The sequence below is a fragment of the Marmota flaviventris genome, chromosome 1, assembly GCF_047511675.1.
Source record: "Marmota flaviventris isolate mMarFla1 chromosome 1, mMarFla1.hap1, whole genome shotgun sequence".
Taxonomy (NCBI): domain Eukaryota; kingdom Metazoa; phylum Chordata; class Mammalia; order Rodentia; family Sciuridae; genus Marmota; species Marmota flaviventris.
In genome coordinates, this window is record NC_092498.1 from 97,288,978 (window position 1) to 97,311,846 (window position 22,869).

Genomic DNA, 22,869 nt, shown 5'->3' on the forward strand with positions numbered 1-22,869 from the left:
CTGCCTGTGTAAACATATGGTGTATACTTCCTCACTTCCTGTGAATTTCACCACTCACTAAAATGTAGTCTCAGTCGCTATTATTCCAAAGAAACTGCTCATAAGAGGGTTTATTCATGAAGGTACTTAAAATATTAAGTACCTAGCATGTGTTAACTTAGCAAATATAATGGGTCTCTTGTATTCTTTTCTGACTTGACCCCTCTAACACAATTGAGATGACTGACTCTGTTGTCCTGCAAAATCTCTTCTTCTGTGGCCACTAGATAACAGTGAACCTCATGTTTGTTCTTCATCTCATTGAGTGATCCCCCCTTGGTTTAGCTCCTGGTCTCCTTTCTAAGGCAATTGTAAACTGCTGGTTTTGCGGAACTGCCTCCTTAAGGTGTTATTCTATAAACTCAATCTTCCTGGGAGTCTGTCCACTTTGTGGTTTATATCTCCCCTGTTCATTGATAGCTCCTGACTCTCTGTGTTTTCATTGACCCTCTCTTCCTTGGTAGTACCAATGTCTCTTTGAGTCTCATATGTACTTCACACTTAATAAGTTGAAACCTGAACTTTTAATTCCAACAAAAATACAGACAGGGGAAATCGTGGTTTTTGGAATTTGGGTTGATAGAAATTATTGGTCTATTCTCTAGACCAATAATTCACACATTTTCTTAGTCCTGATGATGTCAAGAGTTCTTACAATGTATCCTATAGCTTCCATTTGCCAGAGTGAATTTTCATTTAATATTACTATTTATGACCCATGACAATGAATATAATTCCTTATTATAACACAGAACATCCTGTGCAAATCTGAATTATGGTGTCAAGCTCCAAGTCAAAGGACAAACATTGCCATACCTTCAACATAAAACTGCTAAGAATTCAGCATCCCAACCACCTGATTAAGGTTCATAAGTCCAGGCTGACAGGTGCATTCTCGATCAAGTCTTGCAAATGCCCCCTGGAAAAGGAGACCCGGTTCTGTTTCAGTAGATAATGTAGAGAAACAAATTCATGTATCTATCTTGTTCACAGGAGAAGATAAGCTGGTGTGTGCAAATAGGTCAACAAATCATGGAATTATTTGCACAGCAAGAGAATCATCCTGAAGACTTAAGTGACCCAATCTGTTAATTTTTCTTTTTCTCTATTTTGGCTATCATTCCCCCCTCAGGTGCAGGAAAATTTGGATCAATGCCAACTTGTGTAATTGGATTTTTTAATAAGTGGAAAAATATCCCCCCAAAAGTCCCTTTAAGCTTTTTTTTTTTAAGTGAGCTCAACAAGGGCCAGATCAATTAAGCAAATTGCTTTATTAAAAAAATAATAATAACTTCCCAACTCCAGCTAAACCTCTTCCCTCCTTCAGAGATAGGACATGCCAAGGCACATACAGAGCACATTTTTCCAGCTGAATTACCAACCTCTCAAAACTAAGGATTTAAAGGGGAAATGCTGACACAATCTCTGCAGTGGTAGCAAAATGGTACAGCTCTAATCCAGCAGGGCTGTTTTGACAGCAAATAGGGGACAATGCAGTATCGACCTGGAGAGGCTCACCGAGCGGATGGCTGTCACCTGATTTTCATGCCTTCAGTGGGGCAACTCCTTTGAAAAATATCTGCACTCTGACTTATAAAACAAGGCATTTCTCTCTGCTCTTCAGTTTCCTTAATAAGTATGTGTGGAATCTGAAACACCACGAGGGTGGAAGGTGTAGTGGTGTTTTTCTCTTTCCCCTTTGTTTACCACCTCCTCCCTCGCCAAGCACTTAATAAACAGTAGTCCAAGAGCTGTATTTTCTTTTGAGTGGTAATATGTAACCAGAACAAACAGAGGACACAGGAAAGATGGAGAAAAGTTAGATATATAAGCAAGAAAAAGTGAGTTATTGATTTTATTGACTGGTCTGTTAACTTCTGACATTGCAATAAAGTCTTATTTATTTGTATACAGAAGACTCAATTACATAGATACATATCATTTTAACAACTGGGTTATTTACAGGAGAATTGCAGCTTCATAAATAATATAGACCTGGAATTTCTCAAGCCGATGTTTATCCATTGTTACCTAAGGAAGTTGTGATAGCTGCTGGGGTACCTCGGTATGGTCATTAGGATGGCATTATAGTAGGAGGGGGAGAAAGGCAGTAAAGGAAGGAGTGCTGAGCCCAGCTGAGATGTACAGTAAGCAGTCCTGTGGTGTCCAGTGGCAGAGGGGCTTAATGATTCTCCCTCCTACTACAGGGTGACAACCAGGAAACCTGTCAATGGATACAATTGGGTTAGAGGACATCTTTACACAACCACTTTTGTTGTCCAGGCCATTAGGATAATATTTCAGTCTTTGTTTTTTTACATTTGAAGGATATGACTCAAAAGAACTTTTCTAAGGGTAAGATCAAATATATCCAAGTGTTTCATTTTGATGGGGCTACTAGAGGAAAAGGAGAGGGACATACTAATGTTGCCCCCAGTTCTCTCATATTTTATAGCCTTGTCCAGGTGATCTGAAATAATTCTTTCTTTTGGTCTTTTTTTTTTAAATGTTCTTTTTAGATATACATGACAGTAGAGTCTATTTTGACATATTATATATCCCATTCTTGTATTTGTACATGATGTGGAGTTTCATTGGTGGTGTATTCATATTTGAGCATAGGAAACTTATGTCCCATCCATTCTATCTTTCCTATTCCCATCCCCCATCTATTCCCTCCGTTCCCCTTTGTCTAATCCAAAACTTCTGTTCTTCCCTCCTTACCCACCTTATTGTGTATTGTCATCCACATATCAGAGAGAACATTTGGCCTTTGTGGGGGTTTTTTGAGATAGGCTTATTTCACTTAGCATGATTGAAATAATTCTTTAATCATTGGTTTAATGTGTAGTTTCCTTGCTTTCCTTGCTAGGCTGTAAGCCCTAGAGGCTCCACGACCATATCTGACCTTCATGCACTAAATATTGGTTGGAAATGAGTGAATTCATTGAGTAATAAGAAGTGTGACCATATAGTATTATTTTAATGTGTCCCTAGCATCTTTCCAAATACCCTGCATCTACCAGGGACTTAATAAATATGTTGCATGAGTGCACAATTTTTAGACAAGGTCTCTAGACCTTATAGTCAATGGTAGACCTGAACTCAGGCCTGGATCTTGGACTCAGAATCCCCAAGTATAGCTCGCCTATAGGTCAAGGACCAGTGAGCTGCTGGGAAGCAAGTGCAGATAATTGGAGGCTTCAAGAAAACCAACAGAACCCAGGGCTCTGAGCACTCATTTCCTACTTATGTCCCCTGAGGGCTATCACCACCTCCTCATGGCTTTTGGCTATCTGGTCCTTATTTATTAATTTGGTTTTTACTTTTGAAGTCCACCTATGTATACATCTGTGCTTCTGCTCCACTTAGGACCCAAGTTCTGCTCCACTTAGGATCCTGCCAAACACCAACCAAACTCTACTTGGTCAAAGCCAATGTTGCCAGACATTGCCCTGAAAATTCTACCTTCCATGCTGGAATACAGTTTCTTTCATTCTTTTTCTACCACTGTCACACATGACTGCATGCATTTCTGTCCTGGGCTCTGAGCAGTCACATCATCCCCCCTGCACAGAGCCTTTGCAAACCACTGGGGAAAGTGCTGTCAGGTTCTGTTCTATCCCTGGCTCTGTGCTCCTCACCTGACACACCTGTGAGCTCTGCCCTGCCCCTGAGGCACTGACAATGCTTGAGGCTAATGCTCAGAATCTCAGCCTCTTGTCAGATCAAGTAGCTGCAACCAGGTTTCCCAGGCCTGCTGCCTGTACTGTGTTCTGGAGCCCTGATGGGGTCTAACGTGATCACCAAGATGGTCTCTAACTCTCTCCAAAGACAAATTTTAAGAAACCTTGCATTTGTTGCATGTTTACTATGTGCCAGAAACTGCAAACGTGCAATTTATTTATGTGGATCAGTGGACTTAATCCTCACCCTATGAGAAAGAGATCTTTTCATTTCAATTTTACAGATGACAAAATTGAGCTGAGAAAGATCAAGCGACTTGCTGGAGGCAACACATCTGGTGTATAGACAAGCACTGTGACTCCAGAGCTGGTCTTCCCATCTTAAGGCTCTAGTGCTCTTTCTAGATCCTTCCCCAGGGCTGGCATCTATCAGTGGCAGGTATCCTAATGGGAAATGCCTCCCTAACTTCCCATTCCCCCCTCCTGTCTCAGCCCTGCTTCTGGGGAATACAGAAGGTGGGGGAGGCATCTGCTGGACCTTGCTCTGTGGACTTATGGGCTGGTCTTCACTGTCATCTGGGTGTGGGGTGGACCAGAGACGGCACCAGTCAGAGGCATCCCTGTGGGTCTGAATGAATACCAGTGAGGGCCATGGAAGCCCAGGGAGACAGTTGCCAGCCATACTGGAAAGGGAGATGTGGGATCTGGTCAGCTGGCTGCCTCTGGGGAGTGAGGCAGAGGAACCAAACAAAAGTAATATAAAGGTTTGTTTTTTGAACATGTGTGATTAGAAGATAATGTGAATGGATATAGTCAAGCTAGGAAACTGGAATTTTCAAGAAGGAAATTACCATTTGTTTGTTCCTTTGTTGGCTTTTAACTGAGGGAGATGCATGTGTTTAGGTACATTGGATGGGGAATTTTTAGATGGAGCAACTTAGAACTGGAAATCATCCTCATTCTCTAGTCTTCCTGAATTTTTCCCAATATGTGTGATTTCATTCTTAGATATTGACCACATGAGTCCTTGATTTTACAGTTTCCTCTACATGTTAGAGGAGGCATTCTCTGTGGCCACAGTGATTTCAATGCCCTCCTTTTTCCTTCTTTACCAAAATCATTTGTGATCAGACAATTGCATGTCATATCATTTGCAATGACACTAATAATACTTGTTAACACCAGCCAACATTTGTTGAGCTTTTACCACATGTTAGGCACAATGTTGGGATCTTTATATTCAGTAATCTATTTAAATCTCAGAATCTTAGTTCAGGGGCTATTATCACCTCCATTTTATAGTTGAGAAAACTTAAAATCAGAGTTGCTAAGTAATTTATCCAAAGTCACACAGGTAGCCCATGTGAAGCAAAGATGAAAACAGAAGCAGCCCAACTTTATACTGTCTTTTCAGAATGTGATTTATAAAGACACCTGTTGTGTCTTTCTGTATGTGTGTCTTTCTCAGTGAGTTCCGGATATGAGATAATGGAGATGATTTTCCTGAATCTTTCAGAATCTGATTTTCCTAAGTCTAGATACATTTGATTCTGTTCCACCTTCTCTTTCTTGATATCTAAACCATCTAGAAATATCTGGTCATATTATCCAAGGATCCTGTTACAAAAACATGGCTCTGTTGATCAGAATTGAATCTAGACTCAAAGTGCCACTCTGTTTCCAAAACCTAAGAGATGAAACTGTCATACAGGTCAACCAGAAATGCATAAGCTCCTCTGCTGCTAGCCGACCTGTCCGGGAGAAGCTTTGCTACTAAGCATTTCTTCCTGTACACAAATTTTGTAATTAGCATCAGACAGCATATCCACATCTCCCATCTGACATGGGGCATTCAAAATGGAACTTTTCCTCTTTAACTCAGAAAAAGAAAATGGCCCTTGGTGCCTGGTGCTGGGCTGATGCTCACAGCAGGGCCTTGCTGCTGTCCTGCCAAATACCACCGATTTCATAGAACACCTGCCTTGGTCAAGGCCACACTGACCGTGGATAGGGACAAAACCAGGACACTCCATAATCACCAAGTCAAGAGCATTGTCCAAACCACCAGTGACTCGGTGGTCACCCATCCTGGCGAGGAGTAGATGTTGGTTCTTCCCCAGTAATGGGTTGGCCTGGTTTCATTTTCCCTGCCTTCTACGCAAGAATTTTTAAAGGACTTGATTATAAAGCTTCCTCCAATGAAGAACATTGACACCCATAGATGTTCCTCCTTGCACAAACTCACAGGTTGCACATAATCCACTGGTTTGCCTACAGTGCATTTGGGGTTGAGGTGACAAAAACCAGACTCGGGGTTGATTCCCAGCACCTCCTCTTCCACCCAACTTTTCTAAAAACAAATAAACAAACAAACCTTAAATTTCTTAAATTTTCTGAACTTTAATTCTAGTATCATGGAGTTAGTATGAAGATTAAAGGAGACCACAGGTGTAAAATCTTCAATCATGTTGTCAGACTTTTAGCTGATACCCTACAACTGGTAGTTTCGTTCCCTTATCCCTTCTTAATTCAACTTATTTCTGCTAAATAAGGTACCTTATCCAACTAACATATTCTAGTTATAAATTCTAACCTATCAAATCCTGAGGATATTTTGAGATTGTATGTAAATTTCCATTTTATTCTATTGCGTATTCTCTGTGCCATAATAAATTGAAAGCCATTGAGTAATGAGAGCTAAAGTATTGTATTCCTTCTAGGATATTCAGATTTCACATATACCCACGTGATTTATTTATTTATTTTGGTACCAGGGATTAACCCAGGGGTGCTAAATCACTCAGCTACATCCCTACCCCTTTTTATATTTTATTTTGAGAGAGGGTCTCTCTAAGTTGCTTAGGGCCTCTTGAAGTTGCTGAGGCTGACCTTGAACTTGTGGTCCTCCTGCTTCAGCCTCCTGTGCTGCTGAGATTATAGGCATGGATTGGGCCAGGAGGAATTAGTATGTGTCTTATAAGTAGTGGCATGTCCTGGTTTCATTGGCAATTTTTCTTCTTCCTCAGTGGAACATAAAATATTCATGAGTTTTATATCAGTAGCATTTTAGATTTGATGTCATATGGAATTATTTTTAAATTATTGGGCAATTCTACTATTTCACCTTTTGACCACTATATTCATGGATTTGCTGTATTTCTTATTTTAATTGCAATACTAAAGTTCTAAAGACAAATGTAAATTTGAGAAGTAGTATTTTTTAAAAATATTTAGAACATGTAGGTTATAATCAGAGTCCAAGTCATGTTTCCATAGGCATATTTATATAGATGCTCTGACATAGGCTCCAAATTATGCTAATGTAATTGTTGAAAATCACTACCCACTTGATACTATCATGTAATGGAGTTAAAACATGATTAAAGATAATCTGAACAAGCCCTTGAAGCTTTTGTTCTATATGATTTTAAGTGGAACCAAATCTTTAGAACAAGAAGACAACAAAATAATGCTTTGCTAAAAGAATAAAAGAATATGACCCAAGTCTATTAGTGATATAACACTCTATGAATGCACTTAAGTTAATAGCATCATTTAGCAATAGGTGCTTTTTCAATTACAGTAATGCTAAGAAATAAATAGACTGAGTGAGAGAAAAATGGTCAGAGACACATGAATTGGACGACTTGTTTAGCTGTTTGGATTTTTATGAAAAACTTTCAGGGAGAAAAATATTATCTAACCCACAGTTTATTGATGGGACATTAATTTGAGTTTTCCTACTTGAGACCTACTTCATCATATTAGGGATGCAATGTTTTGTTACCCCATCTCCAAAGAAGGGTTTGTGGCTCTTGATTATTTGTTCCTCTTGTGTTGTGCAACATCCTTCCCATCCTGAACAATTTTGAGTTGTCATGCTGTTATACAGGCTCCATTACTGTAAGGGGTTGCTAACTAGGTGTGATGCTACAATTTCATGCAATGTAATTCCTCTGGGGGTATTTCCTTCCTGTCCTTTGCTGAGTTCTAAATGACCCTACTTTCACCAATCTTGAGTCGCACGCAAGAGTGATTGCAAATGCTACCCTTTTGGAGTATCTGTGCAGAAATGCAGTTTTATTTCCACTTTAAGGGATTTAAAATTTTTATTCTCCTTTTTTTAAAGTGGCGCTCTGGCTACTTTTGCAAAGAATGTGATGTTCTGAGAGCAAATAACTGAAATGGATAGGCCAGACTCTTATCTTCATGGATCCTCACAAAATGGAAAAGTAAAGATATGGATATGGAAGGAGAAAGTGGTCAGGAAAATTGCCATAAATCACAGAGCAATGATATTGGGCTAGATTTAGCATCCGTTTTGTTGTGTTTTAAAAAGGATAAATATGCTTCCCTTTAAGAATGTGGGGCCAATTCTTCCTGCTGTGAACCTCTTCCTTGGATGTCCTCCCACCAGGTTGCATGGGGTGAGAAGTGGCCCAGGCTTATTACTGTGATTGAGAGTATTCCTGTTGAAGATTTTCCTCTCTACATCCCCACACCTCTCCCCCCAACCCTGATTCTTGTGAGGGGGGACTTAAGATACTAGTGCAAATGTCTGAAAAAAGTTTGGAGTCACAGATGCATTTATGTTTTAAATACTGCCCAAGTAAAAACTGAAAGGAAGGAGGAAGAAAGGGAGGGAGGAAAGAAGGAAGAGCTGAGGGGAGGGGAAAGAGATGGAAGATAGAAGGAAGGAAGGAAGGAAGGAAGAGGAAAAGCTGTGAACTCCAACCTAGTGCTTCTCACACTTTAATGTGGTGTGAATCACCCAGGTATTTTGTTGCAATGTGGATTCTGACTCAGGGGTCTGAGACCAGGATGACTGAGACCCAGGAGTCTGCCTTTCTTAATAGTGCCAATGCTGCTCATCGAGGGTTCACGCCCTCAACTGTGGAGACCCCTAAACTAAGAAAGTAGCTGTCATTTAGCTTGAAATTAAATTTATTTTTTAAATGTTTGCGGGTGCTTATTTCTTAGAAGTTTGGCTAAGTCTGTCCAAGAAACAAAATGGAGCACAGGAAAACATGACTGTGGTAGAGTCCATTCTTCACCTTCCTCCCCTTCTCTGCCACTTTCTCTTCTCCATCACCTACTTTCCCAGACTGGGAACCTAGAATTCTCTAGAGCCAGATTCCCTTAGGTACACAAGAAAAAAAAATCTGAGAAACACATTTCTATCATGATGTTGGTAATTTATTGTGATCTGCCTCCCTGAAATTTTTGCATTGGATGTATGGTGTGGTGTGGTCTTGGAGTCAAATGGAACTGGGTTCAGTTCCTAGCTAACTGTGTGACCATAAGTGAGCGTGTCTAAATGTATAAAATGGGAATGATCACCTGGTTAACATGGGGCTAACTTCTATGATAAGTATGAGACAATCTGTACAGGTGGTTCCTAATTTAGAATGGTTTGACTTACAATTTTTCAACTCTACAATGAAGTGAAAGCCGTATGCCTTCAGTAGAAACCATGATTTTTTTTGAACTTTGATCATTTCTTGGACTAGCAATAGGCAATCTGATATTCTCTTGCAATGCTGGAGAGAGACTGCAAGCCATAGCTCCCAGTCAGCCATGTGATCAGGAGAGGAAAAACCTTACACAATAGTATACTGTGTTGCTAAGCTGTGATGTTCAGTAGGTTAGATACAGTAAATGCATTTTAGATTTGTGATACTTTCAACTTACAATGAATTTATCTGGACGTAACCCCATTGAGGAGCATGTGTTGAAAAACTGAGCCTAGTGTCTGGCACATAGTAAATTACGTAGTAAATAAAATATTTGAGCAGCAGTGCAGCCTAATGGATGAAGATGTGGGCTTCCATCAGTTAGAAAACTTAGGATACCATTGCGTCTCTGGCATTTTCTTAGTGTGCATAACAGACAATGAATCAGCCTATAGGATACTTTCTTGTATAAATAGACATAATGATTATAAACCCCTAGTAGGATTGTTGTAAAGGTTGATAGAATACCATATGCAAAGTACCGGTGTGTGACCTGATATATAGAAATTTATGTATATAAAGAAAATTATATTTTTGTCTCTAAAAATTAAAAAAAGGATTGAGAGAAGAGATGACTTATTTATTCAAAAGAAGAATCATTTTTTAGGAGTGTTTGGTCACATATTCCCTGTGCCTAGAAGAATAAAAGATTTAACATGTCGTGCTTCCTCCAATCCTACCATGATGACAAATTCCCAAATGCTGTCACAGCCCAACCCATCTACAAGAGAAGTCATTGGTTGAAGGTAAAGCGGAAAAAAAATATATACATTTCTAGGAGTTTTCATTAGGTTAAACTTCTTCCACTTAATAAAAGATTTTCCCTTAGATGGAAAACACATTCTCTGGGGTAGGGAAAGAACATTAAATATCTTTGTTGAATTATTATGTTAAAGCATTGCAGTTTTTAACAATCATTTTATTTGGCACAATTAAATGTTAAAATCCTTCTTTCTGTCTACAAAGCTATTAAAGTTCTACTTTAATTTGACTGCCCTGTGAAATCGCAAGGTCTGGGGAAGTTATTGGTCTGTAATAATCAGATCACCTGCCCTTGGCAGTCACAAATGCGGCCACTGTGGATGGAGAACCACACTCTTACTGTGTCGGAGGTCTCTGAGATCTTGTACCATGCCTATTATCAGAAGCGACTGCACCCAGAGGCCATCATTTTCAATTGAAATAATGATTTATTCTGTTGTAGCTCATGGTTAAATCATATTCTGCATGTCAGATTAGTAGCCTACTTGCTGCTGAAGGGTTGTGCAGAGTTCAGACCTCTGGCAGGCATCTAGAGTCTTGGAAGAAGAGAGGGGAATGATGTATCACTGTAGTTTCCACATTAACTTCAGCTGAGCCCAGAGTTTGGGCTCATGTCACTATGATGTACCTAGCTCCATCCAAACCCTGTGTCATTTTCAGCCTTGGGTTTTCTAGTATCCAGGTGAGGCTTCTCAGTTGATAATCTCAGTGAGTTAAAAACAGTTTGAAATCTCATAATGAGATCTTTGATGGGGGCGGTCTTATAGGTCCATAGGACTGAAAAGGGTGCCTTGCAGATCTTAGAAGACACACCAGAATGTTGCTAGAAGAGGGAAGGGGGTAGGATATTGCAAAAAGAACTGCAGGGTCCTCTGAAACTCCCACTTGTACACTGCAGTACTATAATTCATGTGTTCGGTGAGAAAAAAAAAAACTGCTTCCTTCCCTTCAGCCTCATCTCTACACCCCCAAACACACACACACACACACACACACACACACACTTTCTCTCTCCCTTGCATCCCAAGCTAGTGTCGAAATTTCAAAAATCATTATTTACAGTTGTGACCATTTTCTAATCACATTTAAAGTCAGCTCTAAGTAATTCTTGCCTGTTTTACTGTGGGTAGGTAACCTGGGTGACTTTTTAAATTAAGATAGTCAGACTGCCTTAAAGTATCTATGTTGTAAAGTTTGGGGACAATTTGATTTTGCAGCCAGTCAGGAGAGAAAATTGGTATTAGTAAAGGCATAGCACTATTATAAAGGTAGATCTACAACTGAAAAAGCCATGTGACCTCTTTCATATGCTTTTTCCCTTAAATGAATTTCTGCTCTGTCTCCATTATCATCAGATAGATAATAGCAGGTGATAAAAAAAACAAAATAATTTTATCTTAATTTTCTACCAAATGTCATATTTATGGGGTCATTGATAATGGAACATAATAGATGTGTTGATGAGTGTAGGTTTGTTTTCCCACTGGAGGAAAAAAAGCCATATTTAACTTTTCAGTAGAGCTGGGTGTGGTGGTTCATGCCTGTAATCCCAGTGACTCTGGAGGCTGAGGTAGGAGGGGGTTGCAAATTCAAAGCCAGCCTGGGAAACTTACCAATGCCCTATCTTAAGAAAAAAGAAGAAGAAGAAGAAGAAGAAGAAGAAGAAGAAGAAGAAGAAGAAGAAGAAGAAGAAGAAGAAGAAGAAGAAGAAGAAGAAGAAGAAGGGGAGGGGGAGGGGGAGGGGGAGGGGGAGGGGGAGGAGGAGGAGGAGGAGGAGGAGGAGGAGGAAGAAGAAGAAGAAGAAGAAGAAGAAGAAGAAGAAGAAGAAGAAGAAGAAGAAGAAGAAGGAAAAGAAAGAAAAGTATCTAAATATCTATAAAGATACACTTCAGAATTTGTATGGAGATACAAAGGTAGCCTTCTTGAAGGAGTTGTAAACTTAGGTGCAATTTTCAAAATGTGAAGACCCTCTATGAGATGCAGTGTCTTGATGAAAAACTAGTAACCCCGGATTGTGTAGGCACTGATTCAATGGAAACTAAGAGTGGGCTGTGAGCAGAGCCCCCTTCATGGTTAGGTGACTCCTACAGTCTCACAGTTGGTGTCTAATGATCTGAAATTATACCTTGAAGTGCTTAATAATTTGCTTTTGCATTTATGTTTTGTAAATAACCCCAATGACAGAGCATGTGAGAAGAGCTAGGAAGGGGCTACCTATTCTCCCCAGGTCAGGATGGTGTGGGTTGCCCACTCCCTGCGTCTGGTGTCCCTGGAAACCTGAATGTGGCTGTCATACTCCCCCTTCTGCCCTTCTCAAGGAACCAGAGTTCAAGTGATGAAAAGGTCAGACACTTCCCAGCAGAGTCTTCCCACCCACCACTGATCCAAGTGTCTAGCACATCCTAGTGGGGAGCTTGGCCTTCTGTGATGGCCAATGTTGGGGCGAAGCCCTGAAGAAGGGGAGACTGACTTTTTAGCTCCAGTCCAGGGACTTGCATTTTTATTTTGCGCTGAGCCCCATAGATTTCATAGCTGGCACTGGCATAAGGATGAATAGCATGAAATATGAAAAGGAGACTCCATAGATGGGCATAAAATCACAGGGTATATATGACCTGCATCATAAACAGAGCACCTGTCAATCATTTGGAAGGGAAAACTTCACTTTGAATGTAGTGTTGAAGGTGGCCCCAAGCAATGACCTTGTCAGAAGATGTGCTAGTTTCCTGGGAGAAGTATGTTGATATGAGCAAGACTTAAATTTTTTTAAAAAAGCATTTAAAAAATTAGACAAACAATTTTCAACTGGTTTAAAATCTGAATCTAAAGAATCCTAACTCTAATTGCTAGAGATGTTTAATTTTTTTATATATATATATTTGTTGATTGATTATATATCACCTTCTGAGAAGTGTCTGTTCAGTTTCTTGGCCCATTTATAGATTGGGTTCTTTTGGGGGTTTTGTTTGTTTGTTTGTTTGTTTGAGTTTAACTTTTTGAGTTCTTTATATACCCTAGAGATTAGTGCTCTATCTAATGTACAAGTGGTAAAAATTTGGTCCTAAGCTTTAGGCTCTCTATTCACCTCACTGATTGTTTCTTTTGATGAGAAGCTTTTTAGTTTGAAGCCATCCTATTTTTTTTTTAATTCTTGATTTTAATTCTTGCGCTATAGGAGTCTTGTTAAGGAAGTATCCTAAGTACAGGTTGAAAAAGACATGAATGATGTAAATATACTTTGTATACAAGCAGAGAGATGAAAAATTGTGTTCTACGTATGTAATATGAATTGTAATGCATTCTGCTGTCACATATAACAAATTAGAATTTTAAAAAGACCAATTTTACAAAGAAACAAAAGAATCCTAACTCACTACAATGTACATAAACACCAACAAACACACACATACATATGCACATATGTGCCTACATGCCAAGGACCAGAGCTGGCCTGCAGGAGATAGAAAGATGGGTTAGAAGGAGTCTTTATCCAAAAAGAACTTACACTCTTGGAGATAGCAGTACTTAAGGGATAATCCCTACCCCAGAGCTTTCTATCTGCCAACAGTATGTCATGGAATTTTGCTAAAGTATGTTTGATGACTCTCTTCTTTTTCATCTCTCTCCAAGAAGAAGTATTTACAGAAATTGAAACCTTTATTGGCCTGGATACCACAGGAGTTCAATGCTGCTTTTATTAGATGGATGTGAAAACAAATGATAAAAAGTTGTTGGAGGAAGACTGGAGGGAGATTTGGTAAATTTTGAGAAAAGAAAAATATCTCTAAATTCTCTGTAGTACACAGATACTAAATCCACATGTAGAACTGATTATTGAATAATTTTGGTAATATTACAAAAATATATTTGGATAATCAAATACAAATGAACAATTCATAAGGAGTTTTGTTTGTGTGTCTTTTATCTAAAGGTCCCATAGATTTTTCGTGGTTCTTTGCAGCATTAAAATAAAAATCAGCATTTAGAACTACAGGTTCTAGACCCCTTGCCCAAAGAGCAAGGTGTGGCCTCTCTCCACCAGAGGCCAGTTAAGTCATTAGCTAGAATAAAGCAATTTGGTTTTTGTATCAATATCATCAGACATTCTCTGTTCTCCAGGACTCAATGAGCAAAGTTACAAGTACCTGACAACACAATTTGCAAAAACACACAAATCTTTATGTGAATTAATGAATGTTTGATTTTCAAGTTTGGCTTATAGAATCACCTTTATTACTTTAGAGTCTCAAATTCCACCAAGAGTCAGTATAGTGTTTTTCTGTACATAAATACATGTGTGTCCATATCATAAAGAAATCTTGACTAGCAATAAAAAATGGCAAACAATGGCTCTGAAAAAATGTTTATAGAGACCTCCACTCCCTCCTTGGCATTTAGTAATCTTGAAGAAATTGAAAGAAAGGGAAGTTTAATTTAGAGGGGCCTTCTGCCCTGCTTAGCTGGGGTCACCTGTCCAACATGAAATAATAATGCATTCAACTGTCCATCTTATAATAAGTGACCTTTGCATCACCTCAGTTACTGGTGAAAACTGCAAATAGTGGGCAGGAAGGTACGAAATAACAGAAAGAGCTGAGAGATCCCTGTGACCTTCATGTGATTATGTTTGTGCTAATGCATAGAGGACAGAAGCCCACACTCAGACGTCTGAAGAACCTGATTCATTAAAAATGCATTGGTTGTTAACAAGGGAATCTTACGTGCTGGATGCTAAAGGGATGGTCAACACATGGTGGGGACATCAGGGATGAGCAAGTCCTATTTGCATTTTTGTTTCCTTTTCAATCTACTGCAGCCACCATGTCCTCTTCACAAAGATAGTGGGATAAGGCTTCAGAAGGTATATATCCACTTAGGGTGAAAAATATTATATGTGTTTCTTCAAATGACTTTTTTGAAAGAAGTAAATTCAAAACTCTACTCTGGATTATACACCTGTTTACTTTTGGAGTAGCTGAGAGGTGCTGAGCCTTGTTTGCCTCCGTTAATGAAAAACCTGTTACAACAAAATTTAAAAAAAAAAAACAATTTGCAAAACAAATATGAACTTGCTAGGAACATGGTAGCACTCATCAGTGACAGCCACTCAGGAACTCCGAACTTGAGCAGGGTGGGGAGATGGAGCTTGGGAGGCTCCATCCTCAGGGAGGCACTAAAAGGAGGAGTATTGGGCTGTCATCCCTCTCAACTCTGTGAGTCACCATGTTCCTCCAGGGCAGAGGAATCTACAGGAAACTTCAGGTTTCAGATGTGAGATCACACCTGGAAAGATGGTGTTGTAGGAATGAATGGTTTCTGACAGCAGGCATTTTAACAATTAAAAACCAGTCTTTGCCAAGTACATTCCCCAAACTCCTAGTCAGTCTTTCAATGTCTTCACTGTCCTTTCTGTAACAGATTTAAATCTGGTTTCTCTGTATTTGCAAAGAATTAACACATATTACATAGCTATTTAAAATTCTGTAGTATGGTTCTTTAAAATCAGTTTTGACAATCCTTGAGTTACCTGTGAATTAATTATAATTACAAAATAGATGTCTCTGAGAGGGTTCTTCCCCTTTCTGAGCTAGAAGTCAATCAGGATTACTATGAGACAAAGTTCCAAGAGAAAAAACTTGGAAAGCCATGGGGACTGCCAGATGAAGATGCATCCACTATTCATAAAACTAATTGCACATGGTGTCCTCAGTGCAGAGGAGATTTAGACTCTCCTATGGGCAGCTAAGTCAAAATGTCTACAGAAACCATCTCTTAGAATCTCTGTCAATAGCCTCCTGTGGAATGTGACCCTCTGTGTGTTTGAGAAGCTCCACAAATGATTCACAGTCTCAAGTGTGGGCCACTAGTCTTAGCTATTGTCTGTGTGAGAATTTGGAAGCTCTTTGCTGGTGTCTTGGTGCCATAGTTCCTGATTATGCAACCATAAACTAAAGAGAATATTATACAGTTAGCTCTCTGTATTTCTAGGATCTATAACCCCAGATTCAACCAACGATGGATTGAAAATAATTGGGGAAAAAATTGCATTTGTACTGAATATATATATTCAGTACAAATGCAAATATATATATATATATATCTTCTTTTCTTGCCATTTCTGCCTACACAATATAATATAATGACTACTTACATAGCTTTTACATTGTATTAGGTATTATGAGTAATCCAGAGATGATTTAAAGTATTTGAGAGGATATGGGTACATTTTATGCAAATGCTACACTATTTTATGTAAGGGACTTCGGCATCCCTGAGCTGTGGTATCTATGTGGAGTCCTGGAACCCATCTTTTGGATACTGAGGGATGACTGTTATAAACATCTCATTTTATAGCCTCTTAAAGACTCAACTGTTTATTTCAGTTCCAAGCATTCATTTAATGGTGCACTGTAATAGTTAGAGGTAATGCAAACCTTTGCGGATGTGTAGGAAGGAGTGGGCTGTGCACATAGGAATGGGAATATGTACTGAGTTGCCTCAGGGGAGGTGAATATTATGGACAGATTAAATAGTATTAAATATTATTAGTTTAAATGCAAATTTTATTAGAGTATAGGACCCAACAAAAATTGCATTTGTATAATAACAAGCACGCACCATTTCAAGAAACGTACTTATTTACATTTATATATTAGCTTATTTAAGCCTCACAACAGCCACCCTATGATGGAAGTGCTGTCATTATCCCCGACTTCTACAAGAGGAAGCTGATGTATAAAGAAATTAGGATACAAGCCCAAGTTGGTGCTCTTAGTTAAGTGGCAGAGCTAAATATAAACCTAGGCAGAGTTTAACATTTAGAAACATCCCTGCCTATAACCCTTCCACCAAACTGCTTTTCCTTTCTGTGTTCATCGGCTTTGTGTCATGAGGATAGTTTCACCATTTCATTTTGGTTCACCATTTCAGAGGTTCTAGTCCATGGTCCATAGCTTTGAACCTGTGGGGAGGCAGCACATCATGGTGGGGAAGCCCGTGGTAGAGGAAAGCTGCTGACCTCACAGTGGATGGAAAGCAAAGAGAATGAGAAGAGGGGCCAGGGCCCTGATGTTCCCTTCAAGGGCACAGTTCTAATGACTCAACTTCCTTCCATAAGTCCCCATCTCCCAAAGGTTTCACCACCTCCCAGTAGTGCCCCAGGCTGAGACCAAGTCATCAGCACATGGGCTATAGCAATATGCCAATTAATTGAGGTACAATTTGCCAATAAGCTAGTAATTTGAAGATACTTCCAAGGCTTAATGTTAAACAATTGCAAGTAGCCTCCTTGATGCCAACATCAATCTTAAAGGAATTATATCTCTGCCAACCTCTATTGTTATTGAGTGAATACTCATCACATATGAATGATATCCCTACAAGAAGTAGGGAACCTGCAGCCTAGTTCCATAACCCTACTGAGCTTGGAGTTGCTGTGTAAAAAGCACAGGAATTCCCTTCAGAACTGGCCTCAGGGAGCTTTCTTGGGGTTCCTCGGTCCCCAGAGATGTAAAATATTTTCCAGACTCTAGGTCAGAAGGAACCTACCCAACCCATTCAAGTTTGTATTTTTATATCCATGCTCCTGGAAATATCTAACCTCAAACTCTCTGCTAATGCACAGCTAAGGGTGGCTTCAAATCTCTGAAACCTTTAACCAATGTCATTTATTCATTCTGACTGCTGGATTCCCCGGCAGCTCTGAGAAGGTCCCTATTCAGAAGTGCCTACCAACTAGACAGATTAGTATTATGGTCCTACAAGGTTAAGCATGATACACATGTTTGGGGGAAATGGAGATGTGCATTAAGAAGAAACATTACTTTTTGATCCAGGCAAGAGAGCATACATAATCTCCTCTAGAGCCTGTGAAAGACTTCATTTTACACATGAAATTGTGTGGAATTGCCCCCAGACTGCATTGAACATGGTTTTTAAGAATAGCCAGCCCTGGAACAAGCTGCTGAGCACCAAAGAGGGCCTCAAAGCAACAAAGAATAAATGTAAGCAAATGCAATCTGTGTAAAGTTGCAGGGAAAAAACACACTTTTTGTACACACATTGCCTTTATAGGACCATCCTAAACATTGTAATGGCATGCATTAAGAAGAGTCCAAACTGAGCCTGGCACACTTTAAAGAAAAATGACACAGAGGGGCTTGCATGGACTGAAATTTTCTTAAAATTTAAGATACACACACACACACACACACACATAAAGGGCTTTACATTTTTTTTTTTCTGTAGATCATAAAACTTGCATTTTGCAATCTGGTTAAAAAAAATCCATACCTGACAAATTTGGGGAAGCAACAAATTTTTAAAAACAGTGAAAATTTTTAGCCATTTGCAGATTAACCTAATCTGAATGTTTGACCCAAAGCATCATTTTGGGACAAGGTAACTTATTTGCAGTCATAAAGTTCTGCTGAGAATTTTAAGGCAAAATAGGAATCGGGTATATAAGAACAGACACCATGAGATTACATTGCATAAGGCACTTTCTCATTTACAATGCTCTGCTTTTCAAGCATAATAAGTAAATCATATAAAAAATTTAGAAGAAAGATCTTCTCACATTATGGGGAAATTGTTGGCAGCTTCTGATAGGTCATCTTACCCTTGTTATTAAATGACAGCGATCATTAAAATGCCAAACATATTTTGACAGAATTCACTTTATAAAATGTCAGCAAGTCTGTGTTTTTATTAGTTTGTTCCAAATCAATTTAGAAATTTCAATAGAATGCTTGTAAGTATTCCCCAAGCAATGTCCATTCCTAACTTTCTGCACAAAAAAAATATTACAAATTAATCAGATTTTCAGATTTCTGCATAATGGCTTTGCACGTTTATTGCTTAATCCTATTATAAAATGCTGTTATGATTGACACATCGCTGTGGAGATAGAAGTCAATTGAATAATATGTAGCAGTCAATTTTATTTGTAGCTTAATGTGCTGAAGTATTTTTTCCACATTTCCATTATTTATAAGTCTGTCCCTTTGGAGAATATATAGAAGAATTTGTTTTAAATGAGCCAATAATACCTTCTTTAAAATTTATAAGTGTGACAGAATCATATCTTTTTTTTCTTGGTCGTCCATAGCATGCCAGTAAACAGGGTTTGAATTGTCTTCCACTTGCTATTCATAGGACAAACATCAGGAAAGAGGATCTTGTTAAGGTTTGCTTGGAATTGGATTTCCACCATCCCATTAGAAAACTCCAAGAAAACAAAAGCTACCAACTAGAAACCTTCAAAAATGGCTGCCAGTTTTGTTTGTATATTCACATATTTATTGTTCTACTATTGTCTTAACACTATGGTTTGTCCTGAAACAAAGCACATAAGCACACACAGAGGCTCTAGTGTTCAAAGGGCTTTAAAGATTTACTGTTTTGGTGTTTCCTGCTTTGTAGTCTGAAAGGATTCCAGCACAGGAAACAAGTTTTGTTCAGTGCTTAGCATGGGGGGGCGGCTCCCAGGAGTTACTATGGGATTCCTCCTCTTTCAATTAGCAATCAAGAAACTTGCTGAAGGAAATCCATGTACTTGTTGGAATATTTTGAAAAGTGATTTTTGAAAGAGGCTTTGTTCTTAGGAAAAGGCACGTACAAGATTCAGAGTCTGAAGCATGTGTGGAAAGAGGGATTAGGGTATGAAGAAGAGGGAAGCCATATTAGGGGATAATGTGGATGGACTTGGTCATGTCTAAGATCGAACCATTTTGGCTTTGGAAAATTAGATAAGCTGTTGCTCACCTGTGCACAAAGGACACAGTTCCCCATGTGTACCACATGCTGCCATGCACTACGCACACTGATGTCTAATGCAAACCTCTTGGTGCAACTGATGATAGTATTGCTTTCTCCACTGTCCTCGCTTTCTACCTTGCTATGACTTTGGCCTTTTTGAATGTCCCTTCGCATCATTTATGCAGTTGACAAGTGATTTGAGCACTGGAACTATTGATAAACTACTCTGTCATATCATTTGTCCCTTAATGCTCTGTGACATCACAGGGAAACGGGGTCATGTGCAGTTCCCAGGCTGGATCTCATATTAAGGGAGCATGTCTCTTTTGAATTTTAGGGGCCAGGGGCAACGCGGCACCATCAGACCCAGGCACTCCTGACCAACACCAGACTGGCCAGACTCACCCCCCATTTCCCGTTGGGCCACAGGTCAGTATCTTTCAACTGCTATCCATTAGGCTGCATTTAGGATGACTTAACCATATAAATAACCAAATAAATAATAATGAGTTAAATCCAATTAACTCCAACAGAGCAAAGATGATGATAAATTTTCATATGGGAAGCTGTATGTCTACATTATTTATTAAATACCACCAAGAATATGCATTTGCAAAACTATTCTCTCTTCTTTAAGGAAAGTTTGTTTTAATCATTTGGAAACATTTTTCCCCCTCTTAAACCCACTCCATCTGTTCTCTTGGTTACTGTGCAGTTTTCTTGAAAGTAAAACTTTAATGACTGGAGTGTGAAGAAAATTAAGTTATTTCAACCTTACTATAGCCATTTTTGAAATACAAGATGTGATTTAATATAAAAAAGTTAATGCAATTTTAATGCAAGTTCAGCTTATTGGGTTTGACAATACTGTACATCACACATAGCTCCTGCATTAATAAAGAAATACATTCATTATTTTTTAAAGTCCAATATTTGTTTTTTGCAGCCTGGTGTGGGTTATATGGAGATGTAGAACACAATTATAAAAGAGTGAGCTTTTTTTAACCTCTGTCGTTTAGTATGAAGCTTTCAGAGTTCATCCTATTTTTATGGAAGGAGATATTGGGGACTTTTCCTTCCGCTGTCATGTTGTTCCTGGACATTAATCACTTTCAGCACATTGAGGGCTTGCCCAAGAGATAAGCTTGGTTAGTCTTGTTGTTCTAGTTGCTACCAAGTCTCCTAATAGCCTCAGATCCTATCCTCCATCTCAGAGAAAGTCTGGGTAGATATCTATTGGGTTACCAAAGCCCAGAGAGCATTTTATGGAAATTTCAGTAACTTCTTTCTTTGTGTTATACCCTGTATAATGTTGTTGTTACATCATGCATGTGTGTGTGCACATATGTGCTTGCAAGTGTAATAATCTTAACACACTCCAATACCTCCAGATTAGGTACATAGCACGACAGATCCAGGACAGTGAGGAATGGTGGCACTGTGACAAACTGGAGGGACATGGCCTGCTCTCAGCCCACAAATCCACTTTAAAAATCCTTCAGGCCAATAACTTCAAATCTATGTATGTCATCTTAGGACTTGCCTGTTTACCTTCCCATTTAACATATTTCATGGCAGTGATGTCATACCAAGAGTCTGAGGGTCACCTTATAATTTTATTCTTACACCCAAAGTCTGTTTATTTTGCTCTTTAAAGTAATTTTGTATTTTTTTTAAAAAGAGACATACAACTATTTGATGTGAATTTGATAAAGTGTGAAAATATATTAGGAACTAGGTCCATGGGGTCTAGAGAAGAAGTTCTAAATCTGGACTGCTGGAGCCCAAAGGCTTCTCCAGAGTGTCCCTGAAGGGACACAGAGGCTACAGAGGAGGGATGGCTAAAGGTGGGCTCAGCCTTTCTACTCCTCTCCTCATTATTCAAATGCAGTAGTCCCACTCTTCTACATCTGTTCTTTGTATTGGTGAAAGGGGTAAAGTATGGACTCTGGAACCACCCTCCTGCACTTGAATTTGACCTCCCCACACTTACTATAAGTGGGTCTTTGGGCAAGTTACTAATTTTCTGAACCTCATTGGTAAGATAACTGAAGCATTAGAATAGTGCCTGGCTATTATATATTGGGCTTTGTATCATGCTTCTATTTAATCATCTTTCCTTTATAGAATCATACTGCATTTAAAAATCATTGATAAGAGTTTTATATTGGTTCTACAGAATAAAACTGAATTTAGGATTAGGTTTCGCACAGTAGCTCCCACAGGAGAATAATAAAGTCCTAGATTAAAGATGTTAAGATGAAATGATTCTTGAGGTCACTTAGCCAGGCCAGGACAGAGATCCTCACCACAACACCCTTATGAGGGCCTCACTCCAACACTTAAGCAGACCTTGTGCCCAGCAGCTGCCTTGCCACCTCAAACAATGGTTATTGGATCAATAATGGATATAAATGTGTATTTTATAATATCATTTGAATTACGCAAAGAGTGTTTGAATAATAAGAGAACTTTTAAAGATTTTATTTTAAAAATGTAAAAAATATTCTTATTTTTATATTCCATTTTAGATCTTGATGTTCTATGCATGTGACTTCATAATTTTAATAATGATCATTTACTTAATTAATAATTATATGGGTTTTTGTATATTCTCCTGTTATAAACATCTTCCATTTTTCTTAAGAAGTGTCATCATAGTCCATTTTAATGACTATGCAATGTCTCATCAAGTTTCATTCTGTAACACACTATTTTCCAACATTTATGCATTTTAAAATGTAATGCATATTTCCATGCATTTAACTTTTTTCCTTTTGAATTCTATCTTCAAGCTATATCCTAGGAGTATATTCTGAGTCAAAAGGGGATGAATATATTTGCAGCTCTTGCTATGTATTTCCAAATTGCTTTCCAAAAGGATTATGTCAGTATACATGTCCTCCAGCCATTCATCTGCATAATGGTATCACTACAGACTTTTTAGCATCAAGTAAATCTTTTACATTATTTTTGTTAATAGCTGCAAATAGTATTTCATTGCTATTTTTGAACCAGAAATATCCCACCAACTTCAATGAGCTCTTCCCAGAACAACACAGGATAAATTAGCAGAGAGTTTCAAATATGTGAAAGTTTAGAATCAAATA

General features: G+C 38.7%; 1 protein-coding gene across 1 annotated transcript in view; it reads left to right on the forward strand.

Annotated features, from left to right (window-relative positions):
- Positions 1-22,869, forward strand: part of Pou6f2 (POU class 6 homeobox 2) — a 470,336-nt gene that overhangs the window by 197,871 nt on the left and 249,596 nt on the right. Inside the window, exon 3 of the mRNA XM_027939714.3 lies at positions 20,097-20,188. Coding sequence (XP_027795515.3) covers positions 20,097-20,188 — 92 coding nt within the window. The remainder of the gene's footprint in view (positions 1-20,096; positions 20,189-22,869) is intronic.